This window comes from Fukomys damarensis, unplaced genomic scaffold (genome assembly GCF_012274545.1).
Source record: "Fukomys damarensis isolate Sample0158 unplaced genomic scaffold, DMR_v1.0_HiC HiC_scaffold_39, whole genome shotgun sequence".
Classification (NCBI taxonomy): domain Eukaryota; kingdom Metazoa; phylum Chordata; class Mammalia; order Rodentia; family Bathyergidae; genus Fukomys; species Fukomys damarensis.
This window is the reverse complement of record NW_022900951.1, coordinates 42,181,700-42,196,373: the sequence shown is the minus strand read 5'-3', so window position 1 is coordinate 42,196,373 and position 14,674 is coordinate 42,181,700. Positions and strand designations below refer to the sequence as shown.

The window sequence follows — 14,674 nt, the reverse complement described above, 5'->3', positions numbered from 1 at the left end:
ATATATATATATATATTTTTTTTTTTTAACATATCACTTTATTTTGAGAGAAGGGCTCACCGTGTAATTCTGGCTGGCCTTGAATTAATGATATAGCCCATGCTGGCCTCGAACTCCCAGCAATCCACCTGCCTCACCTCCCAAGTGCCGGGATTTCTGGTGTACACCTCCACATCCAATATATGTGCATATGTATCTTATCAGCATATGTTTGGAGTACATGATGCTTACATTCATCTTAGGGAGTGGGTATGTGTACTTAACTTACTTTGATTCTTTTTATTCCCCTTCCCCTCCCTACTCATTTCCCTCTCTCCATCTGTTGACTCCTTTTCCCATTTTCATTAGTATTTATTATCAGTTCACTTTTGTAACATATAAAGGTCACATTCTTAGGCAGGAGGACTGCTGCAAGTTTGAGGCCAGCCTGGATTATATAACGAGTTCAAGACCAGTCTGAACAACACAATGAGACCCTGTCTCAAAAAACAAAAAGTTACATTCATTGAGGGTAGTTGGTACATTTTGATATGGCTGCATAATGAAATAAGATTCAGCCTTTAAAAGGAACTAAACATTGAACACACTAGCCCTGAATTATCACCAAGATTTATTAATAAGTAAGAAAAACAAGTTTTAAAAAGTTATATTTTAGGGGCTGGGGATTTAGCTCAGCAGTTCGGTGGCCTGCCTTGCAAGCGCAAGGACCTGAGTTCAATCCCAGGTACCAAAAAAAAAAAAATTATATTTTATTTTACTTGTTGCTGTTGGGGATTAAATCTAGAGCCTTGTATATGCCAAGCTAGTGCTCTACCACTGAGCTACACCCTCAGTCTGGAAGTTTTATATGCTAACATTTTGGTTTAAAAATGGAAACAGGTTTGTATATGTATGTATGTGGGTGTGCACATGTGTGTCTTTGTTCAGACAACCTGTAGTTGTTTTGAAAAGTGCATATAGGTTAGTGGGATCAAAACTGGAGGAGATATATTTCTTTTGAAAAGACTTGTCATGAAATAGAACATTTATGCAGAAAAACACTTGAAACATAAATATTCAATTTAACTATTCAAAGCATGCCAGGCATGGTGGTGCAAACCTGTAATCCCAGCACTTGGGAGGCTGAGGCAGGAGGATCACTGTGAGTTCAAGGCCAGCCTGGGCTACATAGTGAGTTCAAGACCCTGTCTCAAAAAAGAAAACAAATAATGCTACAGTGTAGCATTGTTACATGTGCCCTGTACATCAGCCAAGGAGTTCTATTGGATCTTTTCCTAGGAAGAGAATTTTTTTCCTCATATGGTACACATACACTTGTACGAGAAAGGTTAAATGTTTTCCAGATTACTCCAATTTACACTCTCATCAGCAGCATATGAAAGCTTATGCCGCTTCTCGTCCTTGCTAACTTTTCTCATTGTATTATCATTTGTTACTCTTCTTGCTATTAGCCATTTTGGTAGTGGGCATCTAATGATACTACACTGTACTTTAAACTTGCATTTTCTTGGTGTCTAACAGGACTGAGCACTGTCTTAGGTGTTCATTAGCCACTTGGATACTTTTACTTATTAAATATCTGTTCAATAAGGCCTGGAAAGTCTGCTGCTTCTTATTGTTTTGTTGTTCTTTATATATTCTGCGTGTAAGTCCTCTTGTTTTTTGTTTTTGTTTAATTGAGACAAGGTCTCACTATGTAGTTCAGGCTGACCTTGAGCTCACTATGTAGTGCAAACTGGCCTCAAACTTGCCAGCACTCCTCCTGCCTCAGCCTCCCGAGTTCTGGGATTACAGGCATGCGCCACCACACTTGGCAAGTCCCCTATATTTTTAATATCATCTCCTGCTCCGTGGACTGTGATTTTTAAAATAGAAGTAATTATCATAAAGGTCAGGGTAGTAGTTATTTCTTTTTTCTTTTTTTTTTTTTTGGTTTTTTGAGACAGGATCTTACTATGTAGTTGGGCTCAGCCTCCTGAGTGCTGGGATTACAGGCGTGGGCCACCACGCCCGGCTAGTAGTTATTTCTGAATGTAAGAGAATTCTGGAATGCTGACTATACTTTTTCTAGAATGATATAATGATGTTACTCAGCTATACATATCTGTATAGTCAGCACTCCAGAAACTGTCATGCATCCATTTTCAAGTATATCCTGGAGGATATGACCCCACAAAATGAGGAAGTAAGCCAGAAGATAGAAAGAGACAAGCTCAAAGAAACAGGGTTATCTGACACAAGACAGAGATGAAGGGGATTTCCTGGGAGATGGTGAAGGGAAGTGTGTCAAGGTGACCAATACTCTCAAAGTTATTCCTAGAGACAAGCGTTACCCTGATACCAAAACCAGAGAAGGATCAAACAACAAAAAAAGAGAATCACAGATGAGTCTCTTTAGTGAACACAGATGCAAAAATCCTCAAAAAGATACTGGCGAGCTGGGGATTTAGCTCAGTGGTTCCGCCTCACAAGCACAAGGACCTGAGTTTGATTCCCCGTACCAAAAAAAGAAAAAAAAAAAAAAAAGATACTGGTGAATAGAATGCAGCAAATCATCAAAAAGATTATACATCTTGACCAAGTAGAATTCATCCAGGGATGCGGGGATGGTTCAACATCATAGCTAAGTCAATTAATGTAATATATTACATCAACAGGACCAAGGGAAAAAAAAACTACACGATTGTCTCAGTAGATGCACAAAAATTGTTTGACAAAGTTCAACCCATACATGAAAAAAAAACTCCAGAAAATTGGAATAGAAGGGTCTTACCTCAATCTGATGAAAGCCATCTATGACAAACCAATTACCAACATCATACTAAATGGACAAAAACCGAAGGCTTTCATTCTAAAGTGAGGAATAAGACAAGGATGTCCTGTTCAATATAGCTCTGGAAACACTCGCCAGAGCAATTAGACAAGAGAAAGAAAGAAAAGGAATATGGATAGGAAAGGAAGAACTTAAATTGTCATTATTTGCAGATCACATGATATTCTATGTAGAAGACCCCAAAAACTCTACCAAAAATCTCCTAGATTTAATAACCAAATTCAGCAGTGTAGCAAAATAAAAAGTAAAAAATCAATAGCATTCCTGTCCATAAATAACAAACTCCCTGAGAAGGAAATTAGGGAAACAACACCTTTCACAATAGCATTTAAAAAAATGAAATACCTAGGAATTGATCTAATGAAGTAAGTGAAAGACCTTTATAGTGAAAACTATAGTACTCTGAAAAAGAAGACTGAAGAGGATATTAGAAAATGGAAAGAGATCCCCTGTTTTTTGATAGGAACAACCAATACAGTGAAAATAGCCATGCCGGGAGTAGTGGTTCATGCCTGTAATCCCAGCACTCAGGAGGCTGAGGCAGGAGGATTGCTGTGAGTTTGAGACCAGCATGGAATACATAGTGAGTTCCAGGACAGTCTCAACTACATAGTGAGATGCTGTCTCAAAAAAAGAAAGAAAGAAAGAAAGAAAACAGCCACACTTCCAAAACTGTTACACAGATTTAACGTAATCCCAGTCAAATACCAATAATATACCTCATATAACTAGAGAAAACAATCCTAAAATCCACATGGAGCCAAAATAGACCTAGAAAGGCAAAGGCAATTTTGACCAGTAAGGGAAAGGCAGAGGATATCACATTCCCTGACTTGAAGTTATAATACAAAGCTACAGTGATAAATACATCATACTACTGGCAAAAATAAAAAAAAAGAAACAAAAACAACAAAAACCAGACCTGAGGATCAATGGAATAGAATAGAGGATGCAGAAACAACTCCAAGTACATTCAACCACCTTATCTTTGACAAATGGGCCAAACACCTTCACTGGAAGAAAGATAGCCTTTTTAATAGATGGTGCTAGGAAAATTAGCTTTCCCCATTCTGAAGATTAAACTTATACCCATATCTTGCACCATGCACTAAACCAAAATCGAAATGGATAAAAAAATTTAAATATTAAAACTCTTAATCTACTGGAAGATAGAATAGGTAAAAGTCTTGATGACAAAGGTGTAGGCAAAGACTTTATGAAAAAAACCCCAATCCCACAGGAAATACTACAAATAATAAAAAACTGGGAACACATCAAATTAAAGAGCTTTTGCTTTTTAAAATAAATAAAAAGCTTTTGACACGGAAAAAAACAACAACAGGGTGAAGAGAAATGGAGGAAAAAAATTTTGCCAGCTACTTCTCAGACAAAAGACTAATATTTAGAATATATAAAGTACTCACAAAAACCAGACCCCCCAAATTTAAAGACCCAATCCAAAAATGGACATGTGAAATAAAGAGATACTTCTTAGATGATGAAGTACAAACAGAAAACAAATATATGAAAAAATCTTCAACATCACCAGTCATTTTAGAGATACAAATTAAAATACAGCTGAGATTTCATTCTAGAAAGAATGGCTATCATAAAGAAATCAACCAATAACAAATGACGAGGCTGTGGGGTAAAAGGAACCCTTCTCCACTGTTGGTGGCAGTGTAAATTGGTACAACTACTATGGAACTCAGTATGGAGATTCCTCAAAAAACTAAAAGTAGAGGTTCCATTTGACCCAGCTATTACCCTTGTAGGTATCTTCCTGAGTTAAAAACATCATACTTCAGTGATATATGTATACCTATGTTTATAGCAGCACAATTAATAATAGCTAAATCTTGGAAACAATCTATATGCCCATCAATGAATGAAATTTGGTTTATACATATAATGAAGTACTATTCTGCCATAAAGAAGGGTGAGCTTGCTGGGTGTGGTGACCCCTGCCTGTAATCCCATCACTCTGAGGCTTAAGCAGGAGGATCACCAACCATCCTGTGCTACACAGTGAGTTTGAGGGCAGCCTGGACTACATAGTAAGACCTTGTCTCAAAAAAACATAAATTTGAAACATTTTTAGGTAAATACATACACCTTGAGAACATAATTTTAAGTGAAATAAATTGGACACACATGTTTAAATATGGCATTGTGAGCCGGGTGTGGTGGCGCACGCCCGTAATCTCAGCACTCTGGAGGCTGAGGCAGGAGGATCGCTGAGTTGAGACTAGCCTGGGCTACAAGTGAGTTCCAGGTCAGTCTCAACTACATAGTAAGACCCTGTCTAAACAAACAAACAAACAAATAAATAAAGCAAGCATTGTTTCTCTTGTGTGAGAAACCCAAATGGTAAATGAGCAAAATGGTAGACAGACACTGGGAAGTAGGAAGAACATATTCAAATGAGAAGAGTAACAAGGGAGTGGGGGAAGAGGAAGGGAAAGAAAAGGAAAGGGGAAAAAAGAGAATGAAAGGAAAAAAATGGAAATAAGGAAATAGAGATTAAAAAGAATGGAAGGAAAACAATGGAAACAAAGTTTTTTTAATGGGGAAGGGAAGAAGGGTTGAAGGGAGGGGAGGGAAATGGAAAAAAAGAAAGAAGATATACATATGTATAGGTACAAATTCCCTGTGATAAATGTGATCATTATATATGTCAAAAATTTACCAATAAATATTAATTAAAAATAAAATGAGGTTAAAAATGACTCCTACTTCACAAGGACTTAGCACATATAAATTGTATGCAATAGTACTGGACACATGGTAAAACCTGAAAAGTACTTGTAATCACTATTACTATGAATTGCACAGCAGGGTAACTACTGTGCAATAATAATAATGCATTACACATTTCAAAGTAAGAATAATTTCAAATGTCTCATCATGAAAAATGATAGGTAAGTACAGCAATGGACATGTAATTAGCTTGATTTAGTCATGTCACATTTTACACACACATACACACACATCAAATAATCTATATATATTTTAATTATGATTAGTCAATAAGTAAATAGAAGAGTATTAATATTACTATGACTATTACCTACGTGTTTCAATATATGCAGTAGAGATCTAAATGAATAGGAAGAATTTGGAGTTGAATTACTTATTTTTATTTAATTAATTAATTAATTAATTAATTTGCTATGCTAGGGTCTAAACCCAGGGCCTTGCACATACTAGGCAAATATTCTATCACTGAGCTACACTTCCAGCCCTAGAGTCGAATTACATAAACAAATGTCTGAACTAGAGAATTGTTAATTCCAGGAAAAAGTTGTTGTACAGAGATAGTAATCACAAGATATATACTGTATGACTCAACTATAAATTTTCATAGTAATAAACACTGACTGTAAACTTCACCAAAACAATGAAATACACTATATTTATGTAAGGAGGAAGGGGTTACAGAAAACGTGTATGTGAGTGGAGGGTATATGGAAAAGATAAATATCAATCTTTCATAATCGAAAGTTATCAGAAGATGCCCTAAACTTTAAAAATTTTATTGAAAAAAATAAAACTGTTTGCTTCTGGGAAGCTGGAATCTGGGGGAATAGAAAATGGCCATTTTTCAAACAGAGCATTAGAGGACTATTTGATACATTTTATCACTGTAAACAAAACTACAAGTTAATTGTGAATTACACTATGGCAAAGTATTCACAAAAATATACAAGAATAGAAAATGTTATCAATCTTAATATTAAAAAATTTTAAATCCATGAACTAAAATAAATTAATCAGCAGTGAACAGGAAAAGAAAATTCACAAAAGGAAAATAAATGACCAGTAAAAATGTAGAGAGGCTGGGATATAGCTCAGTAGTAGAGCACTTGCCCAGCATGCCCTAGGTTCTGTCCCCAGCATTGAAAAAACAAAGCATGCAGGGAAAATGATCCTGCAAAAAAGTACTGTATATGAAAACAAGATAGTATCCTTCCTTTAGGCTCTGAAGTTCTGGATGAGTTCCTAATCCCAGGCACCTTTTCCTCCTCACCTCACAGGTGTTGCCACATCCCTCTGGCTGGAAAGAGTTCCCAATGGCTGCCATGTTCACACTGGACCTCAGCCCTAGCGCTCTCTTGCTGACCACTTGCTTTTCCAAGGTTCTCCAAGTCTGGTGAGGTCTGTGGAATCAACTGGAGCAGCTAGGGTCAGAAGGAAGATCTTGCAGCATTCAATATGGGGTGTGGCCCAGGGACTCTGAAGAGACTCCAAGAAATCTGGAAAGACAGTGTTCACATGGTCAGAGTCATACAGCATCACCACACAAATATTTTTCTGGTGACAGCAAAGTACAGTTCCCTGCACTGGAAACTAAAGGGTGGACAGAGTCCTAGAAATACCTATTGCTCTTATTAATCAATATGGAATGTGAGCAAGACCATGAGATTTGGACTAAAATTAATAAAGGTTTAAAAATAAGACACACAGACACACACACACACACAAGTAATGCACGTTTTCTCTCATATGTGGAAACTAAAAAATATTTAAAAATAAGAAAAGCTGATCTTAATGTAGAAGAGGGACTACTGGGAGGATAGACACAGCCAATGCATGATATATGTATATATAGAAATATCACAGTGAATCCCATTAATTTGTATGATGAAAGTGGTAATAATTATAAATACAAAATCTAAAATATATCTGGTTGAAAGCATTTTAGATAAGGGATATACGAGGTGCATGAGGAACTGTGTAATGTACTGAGGCAGGTAATTTGCAGAGGTCATATAATTTGCACAAAATCCTATCACATATATCTTGCTGTAATTATTATTATTTAATTTTATACATAAAGGAACCAGGTTTAATAGTGGTAAATCAAACACAGTCTACCTGGCTCCAACGTTCATGTTCTGAACATTATATTATATGGCACCTTTTACATGGTAGGCCCAAAATAAACATTGTTCTGCCTAACAGATGTTGAAAATATGACTGAATTTGGGATAAAAAAGTTAAAATTTGTAATAGGCATGCCATGAAGAAAATATTAATGACTTGGGAGTAAAATTTTTAATTATCTCAAAAAACATCCACAGGTAAAACTATTTCTCTAGTTGAGTGAACCAGGGAGGAAAGAGTGTCTCTGTGTCCAAGGTGAACTACAATTTTACACTGATCAACTAAAAGAGGCACCATAGATTTAGACATTCTTCTTAGAAAGGGGAAAATATCTACTTAAAATGAAGAGGAACTTAATTAAGACAATAGATTTAAGAAATGAGATGAAAAAGAAATGAGAAAATAAAATAAATTAAAATATATAAAAGGCATGAACAAGTTAAATTTTAAAAGCATAAAGAGGATATTATATCAAACAAAGACTACGCTTCCTTACACCTGTGAAACTTTTACAAAAATTTTTTATTTGGGGTACCAGGGATTGAACCCAGTGTCATTCTACCCAGTCTTTTTTTATTTTGAGACAGAGTTTCTGTAGGTGTCAAGACTGACCTTGAACTTGAGATCTCCTGACCTCAGCCTCCCAAGTATCTGGGATTACAGGAGAGCACCTCCACATCCAGGTGTGATATTTTGATGTTAAGAATAGGCAGGGTATATATAGTCTCTGAACATAGCATAAGATGTTCAATATCATTAATCATTAGAGAAAGCAAATCAAAACCAAAATATCCAATATTTTAGGATATCATCCATTAGAATGGTTTTTTAAAAATTTTAAAGGCATTAAGTGTTGGTGAGATGTGAATAAATTGGTATTCTCATACATTGCTACTGGGGTTATAAAATGGTACAGCTACTCTGAAAAAGTTTGATAGATCCTCCAAATGATAACCATATGTTACCATATGACCCAGCAGTTCCTCTCCTTATTATCTACCTAAAAGAAATGAAAAAGCATGTCCACTCCAAAATTTGTATAGAATTAGAACAACATTACTCATAGTAGCCCAAAGTGGAAACAAAAATGTCCACAAACTGGATAAAAAAAAATTGTACATCCATATACAGAATATTCCTTGGCAACAAAAAAAGAAGTCCTACAAGGGGAAAAAATGAGAAGCAAGGCTTGTCATGTAGAGGTACAAGATCCCAACAATGAATGTAACTACTGTATCCCTAAAATGTACCAATAAACTCAATTAAATCTGAAAAAAAAGAAGTCCTGTACCTGCAACAAAATGGATGAGCCTTGAAACTGTTATCCTACATGAAATAAATCAGTCACAAAAGACCTCATATTTTATGATTCCATTTGTCAAATGTTCAGAATAGGCATATTCACAGAAACAGAAAAACAATATCAAAGTGGAAAATCAATACAGAAGCTATATAATTTTTACCAGAAGTTATGGAACATAAAATTGTATTTATACTGCAATTTATGGCTTCAAATGGCTTTATTTTAATTAAAAATAAATATTAAAAAAGAATTATGTGTTTAATCTAAAACACAATCAGGAGGGAAAAAAATTAAACAAAAACAAAACCTAGGAAGTAGTAATTTATAAAAATATTAAACAAATGGAAATATAATAATATGGGATTAAAACAAAGAGCCAGTCTTTCAAAATGGCTGACGTCATAGATAACCCTTTAGCAAATTAGATAAAGAAATACAGGATTGAAATTAGAAAGGTAGGCCCAGGTTACATCAGTAAGTGCGCACAGATCCCAGCCAGGGCTCTCCCATAAAAAGAGCTGCACAGTCACACAAGCAACATCCAGTGGCCCTCCCAGATTCCATCCATAATTGTGCACAGATCCCTGCAAGAAGCTGGTGTGGAACAGAGCTGAGTGGGTGGAAGGGAAGCAGGTCCTAGCCAGGGCCCCACCCAGACACCAGCAGCTTGTGCCCACAGGCTCCAACCAAAGGCCTGCCTGGAAAAGAGCTACACAGGTGGGCAAGCAACAGTCAGAGGTTCGCCCAGACACCATTGGAATTGGCCTAGTGGTAAGCAGCAGAGAAAAGGCCTCTCAGTGGCTTTCTGAGAATTGAAGACCACTGGTCAAGCAAAAAGTCACCTCAATACCAGGTCCCAAAATGGTGACAGCTACACCATGTTCCAGAATAGTGGCAGTCTAGGGAAGCTGTTCCAAAATGGCAGCAGCCTAGAGAATTTGTTCCTTGGGATTGGGTTCAGAGGGCTCAGCAATCCAAGCACTGGACCCCTACAGCCAACATGGAAAACTGTCTACTACTCCTCCAGCTGACAGAAGACCTTGGCATCAACCATGTGATGCTGGTTTTAGGCGCATGCAGAATGTAAGAGTTGTGGGGTCAGGAAGTTTTCCACCTAGATTTCAGAAGAAGACCTGGGAAGCCAGGCAGGGTGTCCATGAAAGGGCAATGTGTGAAGCTGTGAGTGTAAAGCCAAAAGTGCACTCCAGAAGTTTGAAGAAGCCAAGAGCATGGGTTGCCTCAAGAAACCTGCAAAGAGGGAGCAGAGCCAGCCCCAGAGAGAAGTCACAGGAGCTACAATCACCAGAAGTGCCACAGGGGTGGAGCCACCCAAACCCTTTGGAGTTCACAACTTGTGACAGATTGCCTCAGATGCTAGAAATGGAACTGTGTGATTTAATGTTTCCCCTATTGGATTTTGGACTTATTTTGGTCCCACTCCTTTGTATCCTCCTATTTGTACCTTTTGGAATGGTAATGTATGTCTTGTTCCACTGAACGTTGGAAACATTTGACTTTCTTTTCATTTGTACAGGGTCTTGCTTAGCTAAGTGTTTTTCTTAAATCTCAAAGGAGATTTTGGGCTTGGACTTTTCAGCAAAACTGAAACTGTAAGGAATTTGGCAACTCTTAAGAGATTAACTAAATGCTTTTTGTGTAAAGGAACGCACATGATCTTGGGGGGGCAGGGGTAGAATGTTATAGTTTGGTTCTAGATGTCCCCACAAAGCCTCATGTGGTCATAGATTTGATGTAGAGTGCATAAAGCTGGAAGTAATTCATGATGCAATGCTAGGCTAAAGGGCACTAGGATTAAGGGTGTGAATGCTACCCACCCTCAGTAGTCTGAATAAGATAAAAGGAGCAGGACAGGAAGATGCTGTTAACTCTCTTGTTACACTTGCTGCCTGGTTGTTTCTGCTCTGCCATGCCTGTTTGTCATCCCTGCTTGGGAGTCTGCTGATTATGGACTAAAACCTCTATGCACTGTAAGCCAAATAAATCCCTTCACCTTTAAAAACAAAAACAAAAAACAGTTGCCTCAACAAAGGCACAGCAGGCTGCATTTACTGAAATGAAAAGATACCTAAACAAATCTTAAAACCAGACTTCCAGATCACCTAAGGCAATTCCAAAGGGAAACGAGATGGAATAATCTGATACTCAACCACCTAGACTCCCTGAACTGGCAATGAAAGAGGCTCTGGAAAAAATGAAATCAGAAATAATTTCTCAGTTAACAACAGAGATTGTGTTCTTAGTGCAAGAAATGATTAATAACTCTAGAGGAGACACAGATTAAAAAAATAGAGAAGCTGAGGAACATGTGAAATCCCAGCATAGGAAACAAATGGAATCCATACAACAGGTGCAAATAGATATCCAGGAGATCAAAAACTCCACTGATATTTTATGCAGCAGCATGAGCCAATGTGATGGCAGAATATCAGAAATAAAAGACAGAATTGCAATTAGTGATCAGGAAAAGAAAAATTTCTTAAAAATAGTAAATGACAATGTGAAATCAATCAAGCAGCTAATAGATGATGCAAAGAAGAACAATATAAGACTGACTGGATTCAATGAAAAAACAGGAGAGTGCAAATGACATAAAAAGATGTTCACAGAAGTAATGGCAGAAAACTTCCCAAGCAGTGGGAAAGAACTTGACATACAGATAAATGAGGCATATAGGACTCCAACTAGCCATGATCAAAAAAAATCTACACCTAGGCATATAATAAAGATTCCAGAAAGCAAACAGAATAACAAAATTCTACAAGCAGTTAGAGAAAGAAACAAATCACATAGAAAGGAAACTCCATCAGAATCACAGCAGAGTTATCAACACACACCCTCAAGTCAAGAAGACCCTGGAGTGAAGTATTTTAAGCCCTAAGAGAAAACAACCACCAACCCAGATTGATGTACCCTGCAAAACTATCTTTCAAAATTGATGAAGAAATAAGATACTTTCATGACAAAGAGCACCTAAGGAACATCATGAATACCAAACCAGCACTCCAAAAAATTTTAAACAATACCCTAGGAAAAGACAATGAGGATCACAACCCCAAGAAGCCCAGAAGAATGAATATATCAGGGGCAACAAAAAATTAAACACAAAGGGGGAGAACCCAACAAAAAGAAAAAGTCAGCACAAGAATAAGTCAATACATATCAATTATAACCATCAATATTAACATTCTCAGTTCACCAATCAAAAGAAATAGAGTGGCAAAATGGGTCAAAAAGCATGATCTAACAATATGCTGCATACAAGAAACACAATTAATTAAAAACCTCATGGACTGAAAGTTAAAGGGTGAAAAACAATACTCTATGTGACAGGAACCAGAAAAAAAGCAGGAGTAGCTATCCTCTTTCAAGATCAAATAGATTTCAAACCAACACTGATTAAGAGAGACAAAGAAGGACACTACATCCTTGTAAAGGGAAAACTCAAAAGAGTAAGAGATGACAATCTTAAAAATAAATGCACCAAATATTAGTGCACCCAACTATATAAAACAAATACTAACAGACATGAAAAATCAAATAAACACTAATACAATAGTAGTGGGGGACCTCAATACCACACTGTCCCAAATAGATTGAACAACTAGAAAAAAAATAAACACCTAAATACTGGAACTCAGTCAAACTCTTGAATAAATGGACTTAACATATGTTAACAGAGTATTCCACCCCACAAAATCAGAGTATACATTCTTTTCAGCTGCAGACAGGTCATTCTCCAAAACAGACCACATACTTGTTCATAGAACAAGTATGTTTAAGTACATGCAAAGGAATTGAAGTTATGCCCTGTATATTATCAGACCATAGTGTGATGAAATTGGAGGTCAGTAGCAATAGAAACTGTAAGAATTTCATAAGCACATGGAAATTGAACAACACACTTCTGAATACAGCACATGGAAATTGAACAACACAATTCTGAATAACCAATGTGTCACAGAGGAAATCAAAGAGAAAATCAGTTTCTACAATTAAATGATAATGCCATGACACCATATCAGAATCTATGAACACAATGAAAGTCTTACAAGAGAAATTCATAGCAGTAAATACTCATATTAGAAAAACAGAGCAAGCTAAATTAAACTGAACCTCAAGCTTCTATAAAAAGAAGAGCAGGACAAACCCAAAGCTCCTACAAGGGAGTAAATTATAAAGATCCAAGCAGAAATCAATGCAGTGGAGATCAAAAAACCAACAAATCAAAGAGTTGGTTGTTTGAAAGAATGAACAGAATTGACAAATTCTTAACCAACCTTATTTTAAAAAAGGAAAGAAAAGGCCCTAATCTATGCAATTAGGAATGTAAAGGGTGTATACATTCTTTTTGGCTGCACATGGGTCATTCTCCAAGATAGACCACATACTAGCTCACAGAACAGGTTTGATTAAATGCAAAAGAATTGAAGTTATTCCCTGTATATTATCAGATCATAGTGCAATCAAGCTGGAGATCAATAACACAAAAAACCATAGGAACTTCAGAAACACATGGAAATTGAACACTCTCCTGAACAACTGATGGATCACAGAGGAAATTAAAGAAGAAATCAGACAGTTTTTACAAATAAATGAAAATGCCAATACAACATACAGGAATCTATGGGACACAATGAAAGCAGTTCTATGTGGAACATTCATAGCACTGAATGCCCACACTAGGAAAACAGAACGAGCTCAAATAAACAACCTAATGATGAATGTTAGACTCCTAGAAAAACAAGAGCAAGAAAAACCCAAAGCTCGAACAAGAGAGGAAATTATAAAGATTAGAGCAGAAATCAATGCAATGGAAACTAAGAAAACAATACAAAAAATAAATGAAGAGTTGGTTTCTTGAAAGAATAAATAAAATTGATAAACCCTTAGCTAACCTTATCAAAAAAAGGAAAGAAAAGGCTCAGATCCATGCAATTAGGAATGAAAATGGTGAAGTCACAACAGATCCAACAGAAATCCAGAGGATAGTCAATACCTACTTTGAGAACCTGTACTCTAAGAAAATGGAAAACAGAGGAAATGGACAGATTTCTAGATACTTATGAATTACCTAAGTTGAACAAAGAAGATAAAAACATTTTAAATACCCAAATTACAATCAAGATACTTATGAATTACCAAAGTTGAACAAAGAAGATAAAAACATTTTAAACACCCAATTACAATCACTGAAATTGAAAATGTAATTAAAAATTTACCAACAAAGAAAAGCCCAGGTTCTGATGGACATTGCTGAATTTTACAAGACATTTAGAGAAGAACTACTGCCTTTACTCTTCAAACTTTCCAATGAAATTGAAAGGGAAGCAACACTTCCAAATTCATTCCTGGAAGCAAGTATCACTTTGATTCCCAAATCAGGGAAAGATGCAACTAAAAAATAGAACTACAGGCCAATATCCTTAATGAATATAGATGTAAAAATACTTAATAAGATACTAGCAAACAGAATACAGAGGATCATCACGAAGATCATACATCCTGACCAAGTCGGATTTATTCCAGGGATACAAAGATTGTTCAACATACGTAAGTCAATAAATGTAATACACTATATTAACAGAGTCAAGGACAAAAACCATGTGATCCTTTCGATAGATGCAGAAAAA

At 36.3% G+C, this 14,674-nt stretch overlaps 1 protein-coding gene across 3 annotated transcripts in view; it reads right to left on the bottom strand.

Annotated features, from left to right (window-relative positions):
* The window catches only part of Znf81 (zinc finger protein 81), a 116,488-nt gene that overhangs the window by 52,822 nt on the left and 48,992 nt on the right, over positions 1-14,674 (bottom strand). For all 3 annotated transcript variants that reach the window (XM_010606408.2, XM_010606407.3, XM_010606409.2), the window contains exon 2: positions 6,864-7,089. In XM_010606408.2, the coding sequence (XP_010604710.1) occupies positions 6,864-6,917 (54 nt within the window). In that variant the 5' untranslated portion in view covers positions 6,918-7,089. The remainder of the gene's footprint in view (positions 1-6,863; positions 7,090-14,674) is intronic.